The 26,372-nt window shown below is 42.7% G+C and overlaps 1 protein-coding gene across 1 annotated transcript in view; it reads right to left on the reverse strand.

Moving 5' to 3' along the window:
* The window catches only part of P3H2 (prolyl 3-hydroxylase 2), a 156,844-nt gene extending 143,312 nt beyond the window's left edge, over window positions 1-13,532 (reverse strand). The window contains exon 1 of the mRNA XM_032631111.1: window positions 12,895-13,532. Coding sequence (XP_032487002.1) covers window positions 12,895-13,368 — 474 coding nt within the window. The 5' untranslated portion in view covers window positions 13,369-13,532. The remainder of the gene's footprint in view (window positions 1-12,894) is intronic.
* Window positions 13,533-26,372: the final 12,840 nt, after the last annotated feature.

The following is a 26,372-nucleotide window of genomic DNA, read 5'->3' on the forward strand; positions in this document are numbered from 1 at the left end:
GAGTTTTTTTAAATAAAGTCCACTCAAATTGTATTCATCATCATCGTCACTATAATTTTTTTTTTTTTTCGTCACTATAATTTAAAGATCACTTAAAGAATCTACATGAAGACTTCTGATTCTGAACAAGATGGAGTAAATTCATTTCTCCCTAGACCTTCTCTTAAGCACACCTAAAAACTCCGGACAGACACAGGAAGATTCTGAACCGTGGCATGAAGAGGCAGACGGGCTAAGGACCTGCCCCTTGAACACAGAGGTGAATTTCCTGGGTTTTCTTTTTGTCTCCCTTATATCCGTGATTGGACTCTGCCTGCAACCTGGACATACCAATGGGAGCAGACACAAAAAAGACCCCCCCCAAAGCATGCTCCCTTTAGTTAAAGAACCGAAGTAGTGAGGCATAGCAAAATAGAAACATCTGTGATCATACTTGCCCAACTCCAGCCAAACACCAGGGGAAAAAAATCTTGCTGTCCCCTGCCCTTGGTCAGCTCCTAGGGCAGGGAGCCTGGACTTCTACTCCCCTCCTCCCCAAGGGTAGCAGGCACTCCTCCCCCTCCCAATTAGAGAGTAAGAAAATAATTTCAGAGGAGAGGGAGCCAGATAAAGGGATTTTTTTAAACATTCTTTAGGAACATTTAATATCCTTTAAATGTTCTTAAATATGATGATCTGGGCAGACCCCCTAGCAACTCATATGTGAAACTGACCAGAATGGACATTGGCAAAGGTTTGATAACTGAACTACAGTGTGGAATAGGGCAAGGTTTTCAGTTTAGCCTCGGGATAGCACACAAACGAAGCAAATTAGCAGCGCCAAGGCTCTGTGAACAAAATTGGGTTTTCCGAGTATACCATAATACACTCGCTAAGAGAGTGCACCCACTTTCAATTCCTAAGCGTGTTTGTTCTGATCAGTTGTTACCCATTTAACCTAAAACTCTCACTGGTACTATGCAATTAAATCCTTTTCAGATGTTATCTCAGAGATACTTGAGCCAGAAATCAAAGGACTGATGCAGATCATACATATGGATATTATTACTGCTAAATATTCCGTGTGTGTGTGTGTGTGTGTGTGTGTGTGTGTGTGTGTGTGTTTCCGTGTGTGTTTTAAGGCCTTGGCACTGTTGGGTTTTTTTTTTTTCTTTCCTTTTTTGCCTTATGTAAGTTATTTATAGGGAGTGTGCTGGTGACCATGGTCTAAGATTACATTAGCCAGAATTAAGAAGCAGGATAGAGAAAAAGCTGTAAGATTTTTTCCAATGAAAAAGTCTTTAATGATACACCATCTGTGGGTATAAGACATTTTCATTTCATAAGATCATGGAGTCTTATTAACTCTGGATTGGAAAATATGTTAAATCTTATCTATCTCAACATTGCTTTAATGTTTAAACCTTAAATGCAACTTCCCTGTTTAGGCATTTGCCTGACTTATGTTTGAACACCTTCTTTTTGGGCTATGTATTATATCTGACAGCTGTCAGTGTTAGGAAAGTCTTCCATATCTGAGCCAAGGTCCTGTTTTCTATAACTTCTGTTACTTCGGCCTACTTGTTCAATTCCTAGGTGCCATAAAGATCAAGAACAATTGTCTCAGATAACGATCTTTTTAAAACCTCTTTTTTTATTTAGTCTACTCATCCCTATTTCAACTGTTTCTCATAAAACATAGTTTTGAGTCTTTTATCTATATGTTTTTGTCCTTCCTGAATGTGCCCTAGTTTATCTTGTACCTCTTAAAGTACCACCAAATTAAACATTAGTGTGTCCTTCTTCAACCTTTACTTTAAAATGACTGATTGTCCAAAGGCGAGGACTAGAGCATCAGACACACTGAAATTACCTCCCTTCTTTTGACCTTTTAAACTTCCTTTATCTCCATTATACTGCTTTGTATTCCATTACTTTATCTCATCATTTTTCTTTTCCATAGGTAGATGGTTGGCTCACAGTGTACCAGTCCACTGAAGTATTTTAGAATCTCAGGCAGAGGTAGCAGAGTTCTTATAAACCATCTGGTCCAACTGTGCCCTTGTCCAAATGGAGACCTCAAGGCATTAGTGCCACCATTGGAGACAGGGCCTAAATTGCTTGATTCCTAGACTCATAACTCACTATATTTTTATTTGAGCTACTCTTCCACTTGCCTGACTGTTATACAAGAAGCGGTCTTATTTTTGGTATCTGTGATGAGATGTTTGTTGATTCCCACACCTAGGCCATCTCCCAGGAGTACCTGAGATCAGGGTGGTGAAGAGATTTAAAGGGGTTTAAAATTCCCAAGATGTGTTGGTCTGTGGGAAGAGATTTTATCTGTTAATAGGAAACAGTGAAGGTTTGGAATGTGTTTGAACAGAGTCTATTTTTTGAAAAATACAAAGAAGAGGCCACAATCTCAGGAAATTGTGAAATCAGAGGGTTAGAGAATGTAATGGGGAGAGAGCAAAAGGACTTTTCTCAAAACAGCAAACAGCAATCCCAAGTTTTCATTAAGAAGATGACTTGTTTTAGTCTGATGGTGAAAGGAGACTGCTAAGCATATGCTCCAATGTCTAGAGAATCAAACTTGAAGTCAGTAGCTCCAACTGAGCAGGTAAAGTTCCTGTTTTGTGTGTCCCCAAGTTTTCTCTACCTACTGTACATGTAATTATCGTCTCAGTTTATCATGATATATTTGCCTATCTATTCTTTTGCCTTTCATATTCCCTTACAAATTTTCTCTCTCCATAGCAGCTATGAGGCAAGGAATAAGTACAGTTGACCCTTGAACAACATGGAGGGATAGAAGCACCCACAACTGCGTGGTTGAAAATCACATATGATGTACAGTTGGTCCTCCTTATTCACGGTTCTGAATCTGTGGATTCAACAACTGGGGATCATATAGTGCTGTAGTATTCACTACCGAAAAACTCATGGGCCCCCATAGCACAAACCCATGTCATTCAAGGGTCAACTGTACTTCTGTGTCAATGCTGACCTAAGTAAGCCCACAACACTTTTTTTAAAATTAACTTCTCACAAGAAGCCAGTGAAGTGGTGTGATTATCCCCATTTTCCAGATAAGAAACTCAGGTTCATACATGTGAACTTTTCCAGTGTCACATAACTAATAAAAGGCAGGACTCTTTTGAACATAAGCCTGTTCCATGTCAAAACCCAAAGTGTGAGAAGTAAAAAAGAACCCCAATTTTGTCATCAGAAAAACCTGGATTCAGATTCTGACTCTATTACCGACTAGCTGTGTGATCTCAGACATACCATGTAACCATTTAATCGGTTTCCCCTATTGCAAAATGAAGAAATGGGGAACATTTGGCTACACCTAGGATTTCAAAGAAACCTGAAATGGCAAAGTGGCATCTCCCTTAACAGTTGGTAAATATTCACTGTTGTGCATGTGGAATCTGCCCCAAAGCCATTCCTTCCTTCTCTGTTTCACCAGGAAACTGAGTGGCTCTGCTACCCTGGGCTGTATCAAGGCAGAAACATCTCAGCCAAGTATGGGGCCTTTGGCATTACAGGAGTGAAGAAAGACCAACATCTGCTTCCGGATGATTGGTTTTATTACAGTGACATGGATTTCAGAGGATGCAACATCCATGTTTGTTTTTTGTTGTTTGTTTGCTTTTTAACACCTTTATTGGAGTATAATTGCTTTACAATGGTGTGTTCGTTTCTGCTGTATAACAAAGTGAATCAGCTCTACATATACGTATATCCCCATATCTCCTCCCCCATGTTTGTTTTGTGTAAACTCCCTTCACATGTGGAGTCCTGCTTGGACTTTTTGATTTATTGTTCTTGCCTTCCTTTACCTAATTTTTGCTATCATCTCTTCATCTTCCTCCATCTATTTCTGCATCTTCCTCCGCTATGGTATGAATGTTTGTGTTCCCCCAACATTCATATGTTGAAACCTAGTCCCCAAGGTATTAGAAAGCAGGCATGTGGGAGCTGATTAGGTCATGAAGGCAGAGCCCTCATGAATGGAGTTCATGCCCTTATAAAAGAGGCTCCAGAAACCTTCCTGCAATGTGAGGTCAGAGCAAAGCAAGACTCTCACCAGACACCATATCTGCAGGCACCATGATCTTCGCCTCCCAGCTTCCAGAACTCTGAGAATTAAATGTTTGTTGTTTATAAGCCACCAGCGTATGGTCTTCTGTTATATCAGCCCAAAAGGACTGAGACACCCTCTGACTCTCACTCTCTCAATCTCACAATCATTTCTTCTTTCCTCTGACCCCCTCCCATATTCCCCACTTTCCAGCCTTCTATAAGATGGCATTTGGGGTTTGAGTCAAGCTGCTTTCTAAGAGTATATGTGATAAAGAACTAACCCCAAGAAAACCAAGAGTTGCAGTGGATTACTTTTACATGACTGAGTTCGGGTACTTTCCGAGTTGAATGAAAAACACATTAATTCTGGAGGTTGGAGTTCGCGATTGAAAGGTGTTAGTTTGTATTGCTAAAGTAACCTGTCCTGTCATGTTCAGATAATAAGTAGAGAGAAGCCAGATACTCTGGTCTTTCCTACAAGCTGAATCAGCGCAGCCACGGGCAGGACCAGCTAAGGGATATAAGCCCAGTGATTTGCATCTTGCAGAAAGAGGCTCTATTTCCAATGGAATTCCCCTCATAAAAGATATGAAGCTATAGCCAAACTTTTTCATAAATATCATGATTCATCAGTGGGTATACTACCATCTAGCATATGGGTTGTCCAAAACTTGATTTGTACTTGTCAAATGTCAATGCCCAGTTATGTTAAACATGGTTACATGTTTAAATCAGTGGTTCTCAGTGTGGGGTGATTTTGACCCCAAGAGACATTTTGCAATGTATAGAGACATTTTTGGTTGTCACAGCTTAGAAGCAAGGTGAAGTGTGTTGCTACTGCTGTTGAGTAGGTAAAGGCCAGGGATGCTGCTAACCGTCCTGAAATGCACAAGACAGCCCATCACAACAAAGAATTATCCATCCCAAATGGCAATAAGTCAAAGTTGAGAAACTCCAGTTTAAATGCCTACTGACATGAATACCCGCAGATTCCACTGTGTAATTGAGCCCTTGATCATCCTATTGAAACAATAATTGTCTGTGAGAAGTCTCTGTCCCTAGTGGCATTTCTAAATGCCTTGTACTACAATCAAATGCTGATTGTTGATCCTGGATTCAATCTGAAAAATATTACTAAGAAATAATTCTTACTTCAGTGGGGAAATAATTTTTTTATGGTCTTCTGGATTAATCTTTGATACTATAATTTGAGATCATTTTTGAAAACGGCCAAATCTGGCTTTAAGGTAATTCACTGTGTCTGGTGTCCTCATTATGTGTTGATTTTTTTGTGCAAGCTTATTAATCTTGACGAAGTGAAAACTAAAAAATTAGCATTCAAGCAGAAAGAATAAATCAAAATTGGCTGAATTAACTTTCCTGTGATTCAGGGTTTGTTAACAATTTCTCTGTTTTGTTTTAGATTTATTTATTTTATTATATCTTTTGCTTTTCTCCATTCCTTTTCCAGAGTTCCAGTATAATTACACTGTAGTCTTCAGCAGTGTCTCATTACTTGCACAAAAACTCAGCCCATTATTTGTAGATAATGAATTCCAGCAGGATCATTCTGATAGCCCTGAACTTCTGGAAAATCTGACTTCTTGGATCTCCCTCCTTCTGGCTCTTATACCTTCATTTCCCTTCCAAAGAAGATTCTTTGCCTCATTCATTTTCATTAGATTTATTGGGGGAATACCATTAATCCAGGGGCCTGTTTATGAGTTTTTCCCAGAAATGGGCAGAATAGTACTGCAAGGAATAACATTGCATAAGGTAGCTTTTATTTTCAGGGTCTATCCCATTTGGCAAATAATGTAACTGGCATGCTATGTGTGTCAAATTAATTTTGTTAAGTTTGTGGTTTCAGTGTGTGTCTTACAAGTAGTGGTCATCGGCAATGTCACAGAGGTGGGAATTGGGATTCTTAGATTCTAATCCTGACTCTTCCATTAAATTGCTGGATAAATTTGGACAACTTGATTCTTTTTCAGATTTTATTTTCCCATCTTTAAAATGGGAGGATGGGGACACAAATGTTCTATGAACGTGGCAGGGAGCAGTTGCAGAAAGATGGGGAGCCGAGAGGAGAGGGAAATGAATATCTTTCCCAACATATGCTCAACTCACGCACAAATCATATGGGGAAAAGGGACATAAAAAGAATTTCATAGTAGATGCCTATGTCTGTGGAGCAAATTAAATAAGAAGCTGTATGGCCTTCATTTTATTAGAACCAAAGCCGTAACATTACCTCTACCACTACCTACTTCTCTCCTCCCTTGATTGATCCCAACAACCCTCTCCTTTGTAGAAGTAATTTCACTGTGTAGATCAACAGTAAGACACGGAACGTGAAAGGAGAGAAAGAGAGAAATAAGTATAGAAAACAAAGTAAAGCAGAGAGGGGTGTGGTCAAGTGAAATCAGCTTCTTCTGACTATAGCCTGCAGCTCTCCTCAGTACTAAACCCCCAAAATCATACACATGGCACTGAAACATACCATGCAGAAGGCTGACTACAAATCATTTTTTTTTAAAGATATGTTTGGGCCATTTGGCAAATGAGGGCCAGCTCTCATGGAAATTACATAGCTAGGAAGTCAGACAGCAGGAAAGGACGGATGCATAAAAGGACAGAAAAAGAATTATAGGAGAAAAGCTGAATGGAAAAAAAGACAGGAGAAATTATTTTTCCTAATGAGAAATGCAAAATTTTCCACCAGACAACAGTGACTCTTGGCTAAGGGGCCAACTTATCACGTGAATGAAAATGCAGGGTGGGTGAGGTAGTCCAGGAAGCAGGGCCTTGTATCAGCACTGTCGCTGGAGGCACCAGGTCCACCGCAGGTCTCAGTGGCACCACTGATTCACCGGACTGCCCCTCAGGAGGTAGCAATACCCACTGCACAGAGTCTGGAAAAAGCACTGGACTATATTAAAATATTTACATTCCAACTCAGTTCAACTTGCTCACCCTCCTTGATTCGTCCTGAAACCTCTGAGGCCAGTGTCATCAGCTATTAAGTGACAGGGATAGACTTCTTCATGATTTCTGAGGTTCCTTCAAGCTGTAGCATTTTTACCGTTTTAATAATTATCACTCCTCACCCTTGCAAGACCGCATTTCTTAAGGAAAATACTTATCCCTCCCTCTCTCACCCCTGCTTCACTGCCACAAACCAATTATTTAACTTGGAGAGAGAGGGTTGAACAAGATGCTCTCTTGGAGTTCCTTCCAGCTCTCCAAGATCCGGGATTCTAAGACACCCAAGTTTACTCAATTCCTTAGTAATACAAAAGAACCATTATTACACCAAATCCAATCAGTTTTCATTTTAGGTGAACCCATGCACTTTTCAGAATTTTCAAACTCCATCCACGAAGCAAACTGACATTTTATCAAACATTCCCAAAAGAATACCACACACCTATCCCTTTGGAGTTTATCACTGAGCAAATGATATTCGTGACAGAATACATTTGGTCCTCAGAGATGGGATCTGTGGAGACAAGCAGTTTATTACTTTCTTTTATTAAAACTTGTAAAGGAATACCTGTTTCTCGCCAGACTGAGATAGGAGAAAACCTGTAAGCAAGTGCTTCCCTCATCTAATTGAATTTTAAGCTGCTGTGGCACTGACTGTAATCACAATGGATGACTGATAAAGAGCTGACTGGGCCTTCAAATGGTCAGCCCCCTGGAAGGAAACAATAGAAATTCTATCTCCTTAGCACACAGGAACTAAATGCTGGCTACACAAAGAAGCTCCCAGGTTTCCTTCCTAAGGCGTGGGACAGAAAGATGATGACTAGTGAATTTTGATGATTCAAGCTCAAAAAAAAAGAAAAATACCAAATGTAAGAAGAAAAAAAATAGTCTCATCCCTTGAGGAAATAACCACTAGGAAACTTCAAAACAACTATTTCAAGAAGACATAAAATCAACTTCCTATTTGAAATAATTTGGGGACAAAATGTACATAGTCTACATATAGGTAAAAAGAGATTGAAATATGGGATTTGGGAAAAGTTTTTATTCTGAACTAATAGAATATGTATCATGTCATGTGGCCTACGTTTCAAACTTTTTTAAAGGCCTTCATCTAGAAAGAGAAAGAAGTTGATAAAGCAGAATAAGAGTGAGGAAAATCCTTGAACTTACTTTTTCTCTTTTCTAGAAACCACTAATAAAATAAATTATGGTCAAGAAAAAGGAAGTTTGGGGAGCTGACTCTAGGAGGGAGATAGAATCGCCTAACTTAATTGCATTTCCTCCCCCCCTCCCCCAATCTTAAGAAGAAAAAGAAAGGTCAAATAGCACAAAGCACCAACTTAGAAACAAAACATGGAGGGGCAAGCTTGTTTTAAGTAAAAAACATAAATAAGCAGCACTGGTTGTCTTTTTTTTTTTTAATTTTTTTTCTTTAACTAAATGGTTGGGAACACTGAAAGAAAAACAGATACTGTCAAAGTATTCCTGATTATAAAGTACACAGATTAAAAAAAAGAAAAGGATCTCGCTTACATTTGTTTAAATTCCACAAATGTACATAAAACAGGAACAGCGTGTCAAGAATTTTCCGAAGCATAGTTTTAGGAAATAAGGATTAAATTAGAAAAAACAATGGAGGGGGAGGGAAAGGAGGTTTGCAACATTAGCCGGAACTTGAAAGTAGAAGAGAGTGAAAAGTCAAGCAATCTACAGTCCTCCTATAACTTTCTCCCCCAACTGACCAGTCAGGAAACCAAATAACTAATTTGAGAATACCTTCTGCCGCCACACAGAAATCTTTTTCAACAATATTTCATACACGAGCAACCAAACTATCATTCATTCAACAAACATACACTGAGCATTTACTGCTACTGCCCCCTGTTTTAGGTATTTGAGGGGAATATAAATGCTGAGACCCAACTCAGACCTACTGAACCTAAATCTCCAATTTTAAATCACATTTTTAATGCCCAGGGGATTCATAATAATCATCCATCTGCTGATCTTCCAGATCTGGAAACTCCTACTTTAGGAGGTACAAAAATGACTGTGACCATTCTTGATCTCAGGGAGCTCACATTAAGTGATGAACAAATATATGAATTTCTCCAAAACAAGGTTAAAAGTGAAACATGATATGAGAGGAACATATTCTTTACTGTGGACATTCAGAGGAGCGAGAAATGATGGATTGTTGGAGGTTGCAGAGAGAGTGAAAGAGGATCTCACAGAAATAGGTATATTTGTGCTAGTACACTTACCATTTGAACACATAGAGAAGAAGGTGGGAAAATCTACTGTTACAATAATAAGAGATACATCTCCAGTGTTTCTGGAAACAGAAATGGGCCCTGTCCCCGGTGCTTTATATAAATCCTCTCTTAAACCTAAACCAGTCAGGTAGGTCCCATTATCTCCCCATTTTGCAGATGGGGAAACTAAAGCTTAGAAAGTTTATGTGATTTGCTCGCAGTCACAGAGCTAGAGATTGAAGAACTAAAGTTCAATCCCAGATCAACCCCATGCCAGAGCCTACATGTCTCCCAAAGAAGAATAAATAAACCCAGATGTGCAGAGTGTCAGACACGTAAGATTAAGCATCCATTGTTCCCTCTAGCTGAAGGACGGCAGAGTGGGAGGAGACTGGGCCTGTAAAGTTAAGGGGCAGCCAGGCTGAGGGGTGCTGTATTCAACACTGTGGGCTCTATACAGAAGCAAGGGGAAACCAGCGAAGGTTTCCGAGGAGAGACTGCTCTGATAAAAGCTTTATCTTAGGTTTTAGGCTGTGAATCATGAGTTATATCTTACAATCTGAAATAATAAAATTTGAAAGTTTGAAGAGTCTCACCCTGTCTTTAAACAAAAAAGTGTGGATAGGATCTAAGTGGAACTACCACCTCGTAGCTGTCCAGAGGATTTCCCAGCATGCCAGGGCTTAAGGAAGATTCTACAGAATAGCCCTTAAGATAAATGCAGTGAGTGTCTGTTACCCCACAGGACAAGGACTGACTCATTCCTGGAGCTGTCCAAATCTGGCAAAAGGATAGCCCTGGGGACAGAGCATTCCCTGGGACCTGAGGTGACTCCACGGGACAGTGGATGTGCACAGGCATGACCAATTATTGGCAGATCCCAGACCCCTGACTCCCAGTCCTGTGCTCAATTCATCAAATCAAATCATATGTGACACTGGGTGAGCCCCTTCCCTTGTCTGGATTTCCCTTTCCTCATCTGTGAAATGAGAAATTGATCTCAACAGGCCTTAGATTTCACAATTCTCAATCTTTCCCTTCCAACACTCTAGCATAAAGAATCCGCTTCCATCAGTAGCTCACTAACTGGGATTTGGGGGAGGAACAGCATCTCCCAAGAGCTTCTACAGTTTGCAAACCCCTAGCTGAGAATAAATGTGTTTCCTTATCTCTAGGAATTCTGCTAGTTCTGACCATATTACAGGATTCACAATTCTCAAATCTTGGCTACAAAGTCCTCACTGAATTCAATCTGGCCCAGGATTATTCTTTTCAAATGCAGACTGGATCACTGATGTCCAAAGTAAGTAAGCAACACAAGGTACCATGATTATGTGCAGGGAACCCCTCTATCTTCAGGGAATGAACACTTTAGGATTCAAACCTGTCAGAGCCCAAAGATACCATTATTTTGAGAGTTTTGTTTTGCTCTCAGAAGATTGTGTGTGTGTGTGTGTGTGTGTGTGTGTGTGTGTGTGTATTTATGAGTGAAATTCCCAGGAAGCCAAGCAAAGGCTAAAATTGTGGCGTTCTTGCGGGGAGGGAACACCTTATTTGATGTTCATAAAGATGCTCCTGTAAACTCCAACCCATCAAAAATGAATTTCCAAAGGGGTAAGAAGATTTCCTCCTTATGAGATTATCAATTATGTAGAAATTGTACCTATCGGAGTGGAGGTGAACAGGAAGCAGATGCAAGATTTGTTCTGCTCTCAGAAACATTGCCAGTAAAACAGAAATTAGCACATGAACTCACATAATTTTGAAAGGACTTCTTAAACTTCATTGGTTCATCAGACCACAGCCAGTAGTTCACCCACAGAGCTACCTGTGAGTGACTCTCTCCTGTAATCAATTCACTGAAAAAAACTGAGGCATGTTAAACCTATGGCTTCATCTTCTTTGACCTCCAACCAGGAGATGGGAGCAGGAGAATGATAAATGTTAACATCAGCAGTGAAGCAAGTGTAATTACAGAACCAAAGACACTCACATTTTGAGAGTTACCTCGTGGTTATTTATTTTTATAGAAGTGAAAATAAATATGCATTCCTTTTCCAGACCTGAGAAAGGAAAATGTGCCCAAGATGTGTGACAGAACAATCAACAGGACTACCAACCTCACATCTGAGACTCCTGGGAAGACAGTATTACAGGGCGACCAAACCCGACCACCCACACTCTGCTCTGGGAACTAGCTTAGTATATCTTCAGCTGTCGGGTACTCACAAGCCCCTCTCTGCCTGCTACTGACTGATTTCTCTAAAGACCACCAAAAACTGTGCCACTCATTTAAAAGAAAGCAGATTTATACTTAATACATGCCTCAGCAAATGCTTCAGCAGGCACAAGCAAATAGAAGACAAATCCTGGAAAGGATTCAGGCTTTCTCCTTATTTCTTGCCCAAGATACTAAATCTAGCAACTTAGCCAGAGCATTGGGAGTTAAAGAGTTAGTTACAGCTGTGATTTCCTGAACTCTACCCAAAACTGCAAATCTGCAGAGAGCCCTACCAACTGTGAGCTCAGAGACCTTGTGGGATGAGCTGCAAAAGACATTAGAATATCAGCACCTGGTGTGTATTTTCACCACTCCAGAAATGCAGCCTGGTCCATTGGCTGGCATGGCCAACCAACCAACCCCCAAAGCTGCCACTTCTCCAACAGCTGGAGAACAGACATTGATATACTGACACAGAAAGGCAGAAGGGGGAGAAAGTGTAAGTTCAGAGCAACATGGATGAGTGAGAGTGGGAGATTAAGGAACACAGGCTAAATTCTCTCTGCCGGAGCATTCACTTAGATCTTTAAAACTGTGAATGTAGGGAAGATGTCAGTATACACTGTCTGCCTCCTGGCACTAACTTCAGGCAAGTTGAATACACAAAAATAAAACCAGAAAGAGGGAGCATCTGGTGGTGAATAACTCAGTCCGATGCTTACCTCCAGAAACTGGAAGCCTTCTATCAAAGGAGAAAGAGTCAGCACTTTGGGTACTTTTAGTGAGACTGTCTCACACAGATTCACCTCTTCCATGCATACCTCCTCTTTAACCTTTGATCTTCCCTTTTTGTGCTAAGTGCAGGGGAAAAGACAGAGGGATGGGTTTCGGAGCAAGTCTACTTTTAACTCTGCTGTTTTGAGACCGCTCTCTTTTAAACTTCAAAGAAAAGGTGCAGACTAGCTTGTAGGAGGGATGAGGGAGCGGAGATGGAAGAGAAACTGGGTGAAGCTAGACCAGGGAATGAAGCGAGAGGAGACCTTATACTAGACCCGGCTCTACCAACGTTCAGACATTAGTGCTGAATGGGTACTTTAAACGTCTTATCAGTACAGTCCTCTTTTTGAGAGAGAAGTGGATGCCGAGAGAGCTAATGGCTTGCCCAAATCCATCGAGTGTTGGTTACAGAGCTCGGGCCACCAGCTATGTAGATCCACACATGAGACAGAACCGTTAAAGGAGACCCAGTCAGACTCGCTAAGGAGCAGCGCGCCGGCCAAGAGACGGGAGCCGCGGGGAGGGCTGGAGCGCATCCCAGGGCAGCGAGGGGCGTGAGGTGTGCGCTCCGGGTACCTTGATGTAGGCCCGCTGCAGGTAGTTGTAGGGCACTCGGCGCTGGAAGTCGCTGCGCACATCCTCGCTGGCGCGGTGGCGGGACGCGGGGCCCCCGAGGCGCTGGCTCTGGCAACTGCGGTAGCAGCGCGCCCGTTCAAGCAAGGCGCGGAAGAAGGGCAGCTCGGCCCCTGGGCCAGCGCCGGGGGGCACGAGCGGGCGGCGCGCGGCGCAGTGGCGGGCGCAGCGTGCGCGGATCTCCCGCAGGCGCCGGTGGCTGCGCAGCGCCGCTTCTAGGTCGCGCACGGCCACCTCGTAGTCCCCGCTGTAGTAGGCGGCCACGCCGCTGGCGTAGAGCAGGTCGAAGGGCTGCAGAGGCCCGGGCTCGGGCTCGCGCTCCGAGAACCGGCCGTCCGGGGGGCCGCCCCACAGCGGCGGCGGCAGCAGTAGCCAGGGCAGCAGCATAGGCAGCTGCGCCCAGATACGCTCCCGCATCCTCCGCCGCGGACGGGCGCCGGCCGGCCACGCTCGCAGTCGGCTCTGGGCACTTGGCGTCCAGGCCCCGTCTCTCGGCTCCGCGGGCGAGATCGCCGGCCCCGCCGCCAGCCGGTTGACCCGAGAGCCTCAGGTGACCGGCGGCGCTCGGCAGACTGAGAGGCGGAGGCCGGCTCGGACGGCCGCTCTTAAAGGGACGCCCACAGCTCACACGCTCCTCCTGCTGCCCGAGCCTCTGCTCGCTGCTCGCTGCCGGCGCTCAGCGCGCGCCCTGCAGGCTCCCGGCTGAAGCCGCCGGGAGGCCAGGGCCCTCACACCCCAGTGCCAGCCAGAGAGCCAGCCCCGCTGGGGGCCAGCCCGGGGGTGGGGTGGGGTGGGGCAGAGCCTGACGCGTGGGGTCCATTCGAGGTTGCAGAATGGACATGATTACTCCCTTTTTAGAGAGGAAGAAAAGCCGGCTTAGCGAGGATAGGGCTTTCATCATTTTCTGAAATTTGTCCGTGACCTCGCAGTTTGCAGCGTCCTTCACCTTCACGTGGAAGCTCCCTCTCTCCGGCTGTGAGGAAAACCCTAGAGGGCCCGTTGGCTCCGTTGGGAGGCCTGAGGAGAAAATTGATTAGTCCACGTTTATAGAACTGTGAAAAAGCGAAGGAAGGACTCAGTCCTGGGCCTTTCGAATCAAAGCTTGCTTACTGCTCCTTCTCTTAGAGAAGGTCCCACCCTTGTTTCTCATCCCACTTTGTATGGGTGTGTGTCTGTGCATTGGGGCAGGGAGTAGGGACACGGGAACAGTGAATAGCCCACCTTTCTGTGCAGAGGAGGGCGTTACAGGACCCAGAGAATTGTTGGAATGGCTGTACTTACATTCTGCCTCGGTCAGTTTACCAACGCCGTAAACTTGCACAACTGAGCCTTAGGTTCCTCATCTACTATGGCAGACAAATATCCCAGCACGTCAAACGGTTTTCAGGTCTAAGTCTTTTTTGCAAGAGTTGAACAAAGAGGCAATTTAATAAATCCAGTACTCCCAGGACTTAAGCAATGAGCGTCAGTCTAGGAATGGGAAAGCTGACAGAAGTGGGTGCCAGGCTCCAAAGGACTAGCTGGAGGCTTTCCTGTTCCTCTGTTTCTCCTTCCGCTTGAATACCTTCTGAGCCAAGGTATTTCCCTTCTTTCCTGTTCCTTGGCTTCACACTCTCACAAGGATTCCTGACTCCTGGAAACATTCCTGTGGTCTCCTAGTGCTTGTAGCAATCTCACCCAGGTCTCCCTGGCCACTGGGATGGTGAACAAGAGGGAAGGGCAACAGGAAAGAACACTTATCGTGTAGCTGATATGAATTCCCCAAGAAGGTTTTTCTGTGGAATCACCACTAGGCCCAGGAGGATGCCAGAGTTTTGTGCTCATTCCTTCACTCATTTTGTTGGGTTTGACCACTCTGGCCATAAACAGCCTTGGCTCTGGAACTCCAAGGAACCCCAAAGAATCATGCTCTTATTACTTTTCTCCACCAAACCTCACTTGTTTGGCTTATTCCACTGATGGAAAAGCTTCACCTTGGAGCTATGTCCTCAGTACTTTGGATGTTCAGTACTCCAGAATGTGCACTTAGGTCATCCACCCAGACTTTTGCTCTAAGGATCTGTCTCTCTTGTCAGATAAAGACTTTGGAGTCAGGAGTTATTAATCCACTTGTGGAAGGTTTTGAAGCATATTGGCTAGGAAGTCCTGCTGTGGGACTGAGGGCAAAGTGCCAGCATGCTTTGCTATGGATTATCTCTACATTCCATGACATTTCCACATCATCCACATATATGTCAATTAAATTTATATCTTTGGATACCTACACTCAAAGTAGGTATTGTGGGGGAAAGGGCTATAATACAAGGGCTAGTCTAACATCTACCATATAATAGAAATGGCAGATGTTAGATTTGATTCAAAGTGCTATCGAAATGCAGAGACTGCAAAGATGGCTTCTGGTTGAAGGATCTAAGAAAACTTAGGGGACGAATTGGCACTGGCACAGAATCAAAAGCTTACAGGTTGTAGCCGTACCAAACTTTATGCTGATTACCAAACTGGCATTTGCTTTCAAACCTTCTGCATGTCCTGTTACCTTTTCTCCCTCTGTACAAACTCTATCTGACTTTATAGAAAGTGTTCAACTGGCATCTCAAGTGTGCTTGAAGTTTGGAATCATTTGAGAAGGCAAAAATACTGATATCTGGTTCTCACTCTGAGAGATTCTGGTTTAATTGATCTGGGGTTTGGCCTGAGCATTGAGATTTTTAAATGTTCCCTAAGTGATTCTAATAGGAAGCCAAGATTGAGAACCACTGGTCTAGAGTCAATGCCATAGCCCAAAGAGTAAGTCTATGAGTCAGGGCCCAGGTGCACAGAGGATTCATGAGTCTGAGATGTGCCATCCCTCAGATCTCCCCTCCCCAAGAAGGAAAATCTGATCTGCCTTTTAAGGCTGAACCAGAGCAAAATTCATGACCATATGGTGATAGAAGCCACACAGGATGGAGCAATTGATTCCAGGCAACGCTCTACCTAATGGTATCAATGCTGTGTTGAGAAAGTCCTCTCTCGCATTTCTGAATGTCTTTCTGGGTTTACTAAGAATGCACTTCTTCTTTAGCTGGGCCATTTCTTAGACAACTGGGTCCCATCTCAGAGATTATGATTCACCAAGCCTGGGGTGGAGCCCAAAAATGTGCATTTCTAGCAAATTCCTCGGTGATGCTGAGGCTATTGGTGCAAGAATCATATTTTGAGAACCGTTTCATCAACACAATTCCTCATGAACAGTGGTACTCAAACTTTGTTGTGTATTTAAAAGCTAATTAAAAAACAAACAAAGAAGCCCAGAGGCCCTGGCTTTGTAATTGAATCCAGTCTGGGCCTTTATGTTTTTACCAAGTTCCCCAGGGGTTTTGACATCCACCGAAGTTTGAGAACCATTGCTTTAATCAGTGACTTTTTCAGCCCATGAGTCATTTGGCAATTGTTGGTTTTCACAACCAGGGGAGAGAGTATAGTCGTACTGTAGGCATCTAGTGGGTAGAGGCCAGGGGTGATGCTAACCATCCCTTGATGAACAGGACAGCCTCCCACTACAAAGAATTATCCAGCTTAAATTATCAACAGTGTACAAATTGAGGAACCCTGGGATAGAACATAGTTTGAGCACTGCAAGTCTTACTCAATTCCCTTATTTTACAAATGAGGAAACTTAGGCCCACAGGTCACATAGATAGGCAATGGCAGGAGTAGTATGCTTAATTTTATACACCAAAATGTAAAACATGTATGCTGAATGTCATGGAGCACTGGATGATAGTAGCTTTGCAAAATTTTTTTGAAAGAGAAAGAAAACAAAAATGCATGAAAGTAAGAAAGAAACAAATGATGATTTGAGAAAAGGAGCCACTGGAAGCATAAGATGTTGAAATTGCTGCTGGGAGCCTGCAATTTCGCTTTTGTTCTCCATTCCTTACAAATTCAGAGAACAGCCAAAGCACAAGAGAATCCATCCAAAAGCTCTAGAAGGGATTCCATCATTTCCTTTTTTTGTTATCTTTGGAATGAATCTTGACAGAAGCTTGAATTTCCTTTTGACTTCTGTTTACAAGTCAACAGCATCATAATTGCACTTAGGGAACCTCCAGCAGGAATGAATTCAGAAAAGGGAAGATCTTCAAATGCTTCTTGTTTTTCCCCAAATCAGCTTAGTTTTTTTTTTTGTTTCCATAGGTGACTTCTCTCTTTCCTGCAGAATCTTTAGGGAACAATAAAAAGTGTACTCAGGCTTTAGCAGTAGACTCAACTGACACTTTCCATAAGCAAATCTAACACTCGTTTATTTTGATCATGTGTAACCAGGGCTCTTGCTTACTCCAAACATCTTTGATTCCCTTGAAATGAAAGGAATAATTCTCACTATGCAGCAGCCCAGGCTGTTCAGCTGCTGTTGATGTGGAGGCAAGGGAGCTGTTTGGAACTTTTTTTCTTATTCAAATAAGATCACCTGAAGACTTTTTTCCTCCAAATAAGTTAGTGTGAAGGGCAAGCCACCAACAATCTGTCAACATGAGAGACAGAGAGAGAAAAGGGCCTCCCTGGAAGGAAGAGGGATATTTTTTTTTAGAAAAATTAATATTTAACTTACATTTAAAATCAAACAGGAGCTGCCACATTCCAGGACTGTCTGTTCCTTTCCAACTGCCTTAATAGCTCTGTCCCTGTGCTTACCTTAATCCCTGATTGAGCTCTAAAATTCCAAATCAAATAAAACATTTGCAAACACTCTGTCCCCACACTCTTCTCATGGAGGCATTCCAACCTCATTCCTCAGGAGACTCACATTCTAGCTGAACGAGGAAAAAAAAGTGAAATAAAGAATGATAATTATTCCCCAAATAATTTAAGTTAAAAACACAATTTAGATTGAAATTCGGAGAATCCGGTGGGCCTACCCTTATCCAGTGGACTTGGTATCATGCCAGTTCTTCTCACAAACATGTAGTCATTTGACTTGCAAGGAAGGGTCTCTCTGAGTAAGGTATTCGGACTGTAATTTTACCAGTGAGAAAGCTGAGGTTTATAAATGAGGGATGACTTACCAAAGGTTAGTTTGCACGTTACAGGGCCAGGACTGAAGCCTATTTAGTGTTTCTCCCACTGCACTACACTGCCTCTTTCTAGGCCTTAAATATCTTCATAGCCCCTGTCAAAATTCTGCTTGGGTTAAACTTGTACAGACCACATTTTTTCTTTAGTTACCAACTTTGTTTTATGTTCCTCATTCAGCTAGAACAGGGGTCCCCAACCCCCAGGCCAAGGACTGGTACTGGTTGGTGGCCTGTTAGGAACCAGACCGCACAGCAGGAGGTGAGCGGTAGGCAAGTGAGCGAAAATTTTTCTGTATTTACAGCCGCTCCCCATCACTGCCTGAGCTCCGTCTCCTGTCAGATCAGCCACCGCATTAGATTCTCACAGGAGCGTGAACCCTACTATGAACTGCACATGTGAGGGACGTAGGTTGCACGCTCCTTATGAGAATCTAATGTCTGATGACCTGAGGTGGAGCTGAGGCAGTGACGCTAGCACTGGGGAGTGGCTGCAAATACAGATTATCATTAGCAGAGTGGTTTGACTGCACAGAGACCATAATAAATCAATTGCTTGCAGACTCATATCAAAACCCTATCAGTGGGCTTCCCGGGTGGCGCAGTGGTTGAGAGTCCGCCTGCCGATGCAGGGGACACGGGTTCGTGCACCGGTCCGGGAAGATCCCACATGCCGCGGAGCGGCTGGGCCCGTGAGCCGTGGCCGCTGAGCCTGCGCGTCCAGAGCCTGTGCTCCACGGCGGGAGAGGCCACAGCAGTGAGAGGCCCGCGTACCGCAAAAAAAAAAAAACAAAAAAAAACCCTACCAGTTGAGTGGCAAGTGAAAATAAGCTCAGGGCTTTCACTGATTCTGCATTATGGCGAGTTGTATAATTACTTTATTATATATTACAATGTAATAGTAATAGAAATAAAATGCACAATAAGTGTAATGTGCTTGAATCATCCCCAAACCATCCTCCTACCCCCCCAGGTCTGTGGAAAAGTTGTCTTCCACAAAAAAGGTCCCTGGTGCCAAAAAGGTTGGGGACCACTGAGCTAGAGTCACAGGCTCATAAACGTTTTCTACAGAATAAATGTGGACAAGGTGTGTGTATCTGTGTGTAAAATCATATGTATTGGACAGAGGCTGAATATGACTGTGAACTCAACTTGATAGGTGATCTAATGCCTGTCGAAACAGTCATGACCGCGAGAGTAAATAGGTTTAATTCATTCCTACATTAGAGATGTCAGGTCATTGTTCGTGGATGCAAAGAAAACCTTACCCATCAGAAATTCTGGGAGAGATGAGACTGTATGCATGAGTGATACATCATTCTAGGTTACCCTCATGCCTTTCCTATCTTTGAGACCCACCCTCCCATCTCCATCCTTGAATTCTTCATGTGAAACCCCACATTTCAGGCTCAGCCCTGCTGTAGTAGTTGGAGGAGGCTTTCTCCCATGGCAAAGACAGCTTCACTGTTCCTCAACTGGCCTGCTCTGTCCTTGAAATCTGATTTAGAAACTGAAACCCATGTCTTCTCCTGTTTGAAGATATTTGGGTTGATAATCACTTCTCTTTTTCCAATTTCAATTTTGAAACCATTTGAAAAGACTCAGAAATAGAAGCAATAAATACCCAAATATCACTTTGTTGCTGAAAAGCAGGTTTGGAGAATATGGGTTTTAATATGCAGTAAATGACCTTTCTGTTCCTTCTGCCACCCACGCCCTGAAATCAAACTACCTGCCTATGCTCAGGCCAATCTGGTCAACGACTGAAATATTAATCTAGAAGTTTTCTCATCATGACAAATAAGGAGAATAGGGGCTCCCCTCCAACACTCTACTTATCTAAATAGAATAATTATCACCCCGTTTCTTCTGAAATGGGGCCCTGCTTGTTCCTGCTTGTTCTAACTGAGGCTATTTTCAAACCAGTCCCCTATTCCCAGCTTTCGGACATCACCAACGCCAGTAAGCTGCCTGGACTAGTGCCTAGTTCTTGTTGACAGTATCCTTAGGTCTGCCGTGGTACCCACCTTCTGTCTCTTACAGTCACCCCTGATGTGGACTGCTTTGCTATTGGACACCTGGCTGAATTTCATCCTGTTGCTTACTGATTCTGTATGTCTAAGCCTGGCCTACTAAAGTGTTTCCATTCTGTTGTCAGACCTTCCCTCTGTATCTGTTTTACCCTGCTTGTGACTGGTTCCCAAGCTGACACTGGGGCCTTTCCTGGCTACAGCAGAACTGTAGGTATTCTCATCTCTCCGGCCTCAGCTTCATAGTGAAAGGATGGAGGAGACCACTTCAAAATGAAACATATCAATTTCCAGCAAAAACAGACTGTTGCAATTTCCACATTTTGTTGGGGACCTAGATGGAGAGCTAAATGTAGAAAGCACAGGAAGGAATATAAAGGTAACATTTTTTGGTAAAGAATTTACATTAAATTCCCTGGTAGCATTAAACTTTTATCTTTGTTCAGGTTCAGCTAATGTTAATTGAGGATTCTGAGCTGGAAATATTTTGTGATTTTATTTGATCCTTGGAGTTGGGAGTTGGGGAGAAGTTATGGATATGTGGTTATACAAACTTTACAAATAAAGAAATTTGGGTAGAAAAAGTTAAAAGTTCACAGACCAAATAAGTTAGGGAGTCACGACTTGAATGAGTCCAGAGCCCACTTTCCTGAAGCTCTCTTCCTTCTCCTGTTAGGGTCTCTAGACAGGAATTTCTTTTAGTACCTTCTGACAGAGGCTTTGTTCTAGACAACTTCTCCAGCCTTCTGGTAGCCACCAGATTCAGCTTCTGGTGGGATCACAGGGAAATAAAAAAGAGCCAAGTATTTGGGCAATAAAGCCTCAGCTACTAAGACACCCTGAATTCTAGAGCTGTGTGCCTGCCTCTCTCACACTGTCTGCTTTGCCCACTGTTATCACCATTTCCTTCTTTTTGGACCATTTCCAACAATGTCCACGTCATGAATGGTCCAGCCTATGGTACCCTGCGTGCTGGCATCCCTGCTTCTCTGGAGAGCATTTAGATGTGCCTCTGCCAGGACTGCTGAGCCTTCTCCCTGGTTCTGTTCTCCAGGGTCTGATAGGTTTTAGCAGCCCTCCCAAACTGCTGGAGGATGAGCTCCCTCCAAGTCTCAAGGAGATGTATAGCCCTTCTCCGCCAGCCCCAGAAATTTCAACATCTCATTAATAGCTTTGTCTGTGGCAAAACTAGGATAAATTGCTTTTGAAGTAATAAAATGATACATAATTTTAATTTTAAATATATATAAAACATAATTGCCCCATCTTTTACGAAAATTTGATTTGTAGACACAAAGATTAACAACCTATATGATTTGCTACCAACTATAGAATAAAAGGAAATTAAGTAAAGAGGCAACATTTACCATATATATATGGGAAACTTGAGAGGAAAGAGAAACAATTTTGTTTTCCTTTTGAATAAAGAAAAGTATCCTCTGCAGAATTTTTCAAACTGTTCAATAAAACTTCGTGATCAAAATAAAATTATCAAAGCTAAAATACCAAAATCCATGTTTTTAAACTAGATTATTTTGCTTACCACATTGATTTTAAAGAATTCATTCGAACAAAAACACTGGCAGAACTCACCATAAAACGCACCAATGTGGCTCTGCTGGAAATCTCGTCATGCATTGTAACTGACTATTTTAGGTTCTGACTTCACTACTCATTTTGGCTCCCCTGAAAATAGACTCCAGCTTCCTGATTACCTGACCACCTGTTCCTCCTCCCCAGCCTGGCTGGGTGCCTGCCTGTGGTTTCTTTAACCATGCTGCCTCATACACCAGCCCACTCCTGCTGGTTCTCTCCCAAATTACCTTTCATTAGCAGGACCTGACCATGTGCAGATTACCCAAATGGAAACTTATTTTTAAAATACCTAATGAGGGCTTCCCTGGTGGCGCAGTGGTTGAGAGTCCGCCTGCCGATGCAGGGGACGCGGGTTCGTGCCCAGGTCCGGGAAGATCCCACATGCCACGGAGCGGCTGGGCCCGTGAGCCATGGCCGCTGAGCCTGCGCGTCCGGAGCCTGTGCTCCGCAGCGGGAGAGGCCGCAGCGGTGAGAGGCCTGCGTAACGCAAAAAAAAAAAAACCCAAAAAACTTAATGAACATCATCCTCTTAGCCTTTTGGGAAGGAAGAGATTTACTACATCTTAACACTGTCTGTGTTCTAGAAAATACTATTTGAATGAGTGAATGAAATAAATGTATTTCAAAAGAGCCAGGCACATAATATAACCCTGGACAGGAAATCAGAATGCCCTGGATCTTGTTCTGGCTCAGTCGTGATACCCTAGGCAAGACATTCCTTCCTGGGCCTCCTTTACCCCCAGTCAGGAAAGGAAGTTGTGGAACTGGACTTCTGAGATCCATTCCAGCTTTAAGTATTTTTTGATTCTTTCATTTTAAAAGTGTAATGTTATCACATTCTTAGTGGTTTTCCAAAGAATTACTCCCCCTCTTCCTACATTTATCTCTGGGATAAAGCTAAACTTAGATTCCCAAGCAAATTTCAAAGCTCCCTCTGGGGTCGTTAAAAGTCTCATCTTACTTCAGAGCTTGTTGGTTTTGCCTTGAAATATCAGCCAGCCTTAGCCAGTAGAACAGGAGACGAGTTATTGTTTTGAGGTAACCGGAGGCGTAGTAACAATTCCAGGCACTGAAGAGTTGATCCATATGCCTGCACTCCCTGGGGAACCTCCAACCTCAGCATATCCAGCATATGTACTCTCCTTCTCTCTCTCTGCCTTTACCGGCAGGAAAGAATCATGAAAGGAATCCAGGATTTAGGGAAAATAATGAGTAGAGGTATTGCTACCCTTTTCTCCCATCCTAGTTGATAAATGGAGAAGGTAAGACCCAAATGCAGCGATGAAGTGGCTCAACTGAAAAAAACTTAATAAATAATTGGCCAAACCAATATCTTAACTCCTCTCTTCCATTGAATCTGACACCCTTATCACCTTACCCTTGGAAGAGGTCAGAACGTAAGTAGTATACTGACTTGTGTCAATTTACTTTTGGAGGAAGGGACAATTTGTATTTACAATTTAACTTATCTCCAAACCACTTTCAGATTTTTAATCAGAACTTTTAAGGTACGGTAGAGTATATTCATATACATATGATGTATATATATATGCTTAAAAACTTTTTAGATAACTTTTTCCTCTTAGTTCCAATGAGGTAAATTAAATAAATAAAATCTCCATTTTCTCCCACTTCAGTCCTAATACACCTACAAAAAAACATGGGACACTAACGTGAACTTCTGCGTCTCAAAGACTGCCAGACCTTTGATTCTACCATGCAAAATGTAACCATATGTCTGTTTGTTAAAATAAACATAGAATAAATTGTATGGTTGGTTGCCTTCAAAGTAGACACCCTGGATGCCATATACTAATTCCATTTATGATACCAATGCTTTGGGAAGAATTTGTAGAGAAATTTTGCATATTATTTTATAATCAAAACTGAATTTTTACAAAAAAAGGGTCTTCCTTAACTTATTTTCCAGAATCAACTTCAAGTGACATTTAGATGTCTCCGGGAATCAAGTGTACTTTGAAAAGATAAAGAATTACTACCATTAAAAATATTGCAATCGGGGTTTCCCTAATGGTGCAGTGGTTGAGAGTCCGCCTGCCGATGCACGGGACACGGGTTCGTGCCCCGGTCCGGGAAGATCCCACATGCCGCGGAGAGGCTGGGACCATGAGCCATGGCCGCTGAGCCTGAGCGTCCGGAGCCTGTGCTCCACAACGGGAGAGGCCACAACAGTGAGAGGCCCCCGTACTGCACAAAAAACAAAAAATTGCAATGACTGAAGCCAAACTTCTAATGAGTCAGAGGCTTTCCTTTTGATTCATGAATAATCATTTAATATATAATAATATTACTTTAAATAAATGGCATCATCTTAATTTTTGTAGTACTTGATCATTTTCAAAGCCCTTCTACACATGCAAAATGATAGATTCTCTCTCCCCGCCTGGTCTGATCTCCTAGGCATTCCTTGTACAAAGCCTTTGGGTTATATTGCAAAGCAAGGGAAAAGCAAAATCTCACTCAGCCGCTAAGACTGCTATTAGCACACGCTCATCCATATCCAGGGACTGAATACTCCAAAGCAATCCATTCCTCCTCTTTTTCCAAAACCCCATTCAATTTCCCTCACTGAAAACTTTAGCCAGGAGGGAAACAATTTTATTAAAGCAATATACTTAATTTTCTGAAGGTGTTACTGCATTTTGAGAGATAAACTTAACCAAAATGATTCCCAAAATTTAGGATATATGAAAGAGTTACTATTGAATGTCCTATTCCTCTATTTTTTCCTCCACTTCATTCCTGATATATCCACAAGAAAACAAGACTGACTTCCACACTCTGCATCTGAAAGGCTGCCAGATCTCAGATTCTATCACTCCTTATTGGAAATTCTCTAGGAATCTGCTTCTGTATTATTGCAGGATAACAGGAAAGAACAGATGAAAATAGGAGCTTATCCTCACTGCCTCATTTTAATCAGCAAAACTTATAACCCTTTTCTTGGAAGATTTTGCCATAATTGACAAAGGCTTTCTGGCAACCCTGAAGGACATTAAAAGCCAGAGACAAATTTTTTTCATTTATTCATTTTTTTCCGCGGTGACGTTCCTCTTAAGAGGGTCTCTCATCTAACATTTTAAGAACAGATCAATGAAGCCAAATTATGTATTTATTCATAATCTCTGTTCTTTTTCCACGAGTATAAATCAAAACTTCTCAAATTGTCCTGAAAATGAAACAGATCAAGATCTGGGGATTTCCCTCGTCCTCAATCCCACAGTGAGTCTGGAACTAAGTCAGCGAATGAAGTTTGGTAACTAGCTTTCTGATGGTGGTAGGCCAAATCACCAGCCTCCTACTGCCATGCTTGTCCAAGTTTCCCACTACCTTCCCTTCCCCCCACAATCACACACTGACCTACTACTCAGAGAGCAAGTTGAAGAGGTTATCATAAGCATCAGTCTCAACAGAGACAAGCTTGAATAGTTAAGCTCATAGGATGCTCTGGGATGAGAAAAGCTTTTAAGATCATCTAGTGCTTTTAAGATTCAGCTGAAGACCTCCAGGCCTAGAATGGAAAGTTAACACACAAGCATACAATGATTTCGTGGCTAACCTAGCATGAAAAAATACTTTGATAGACAAAGCTTTTTCTTGGGAGAAAGAATTTATCAAGATTGAGGTTTGAACTCTTCCTAGCTAATTTGCTTCAATTACCATTAGACTGCAATCAGTGAGATGCTTTAGAGGTACTTAGAGTCCTTGAGACCTTTTGGAACCCCTGCTTCCACTTCAGCCAGAGCTTTTGGATTTTATATGCATATAATGCATTAGAAAAGAAAGGTGCTGTGGTTTTGAAACTTGGAAAAACCCTCATTTCAGATAGGCCGAACTTTCAACCAACGTACCCTCATACAAGTCCAGGCAGGATCTGGGGAGGAGAAATTCCTAAGGACAAAGAAAACATATACATAATTTCTCAAGTTCTCAATACCGATGTTCAAAGTTGAAAACATCAATATTGTTCAATTGCACGAGACTTTATAAATTGCTTTTGCTTTTATTTTACATTACATTTGTGATATGCTCAGACTTCTGTGGAAGAGAATATTATTTACTTCTAGGCTACAGGTCAAAATGTCCAAGGAAACAAAAAAAGCATGCTGTAGTCAGCAGTCCTGAATCTGAATCCACCAGATCTACAATCTGAAGACGGATCCAAACACAATGGAAATTCAATGAAGGGTCAGGGGTGAACTCTGAAAAATAATTTTACTTCCGAAAGGCAAGCTGGAGAAACTCGGGAAAACAAAGACAGAGCCACTGGGTAAATCCAACCAATTTTCTCTGGGAATACCAGACAAGAGAAAATATTTCTTGGGACTTCCCTGGTGGTGCAGTTGTTAAGAATCCACCTGCCAATGCAGGGGACACGGGTTCAAGCCCTGGTCGGGGAAGATCCCACATGCCACGGAGCAACTAAACCCGTGCATCACAACTACTGAGCCTGCACTCTAGAGCCCGCAAGCCACTACTACTGGTTTGTGCTGCAACTACTGAAGCCCACACACCTAGATCCCGTGCTCCTCAGCATGAGAAGCCACTGCAATGAGAAGCTCATGCACCAAGACGAAGAGTAGCCCCTGCTTGCCACAGCTAGAGAAAGCCCACGTGCAGCAACGAAGACCCAACACAGCCAAAAAAACAACAAAAAAAAGAGAAGATATTTCTTTATCAAGTCTCTTCCCTCAATTTCATTTTTTCTTTCCTAGTCTTC

The sequence above is a fragment of the Phocoena sinus genome, chromosome 4 (assembly GCF_008692025.1).
Source record: "Phocoena sinus isolate mPhoSin1 chromosome 4, mPhoSin1.pri, whole genome shotgun sequence".
NCBI classification, from domain to species: domain Eukaryota; kingdom Metazoa; phylum Chordata; class Mammalia; order Artiodactyla; family Phocoenidae; genus Phocoena; species Phocoena sinus.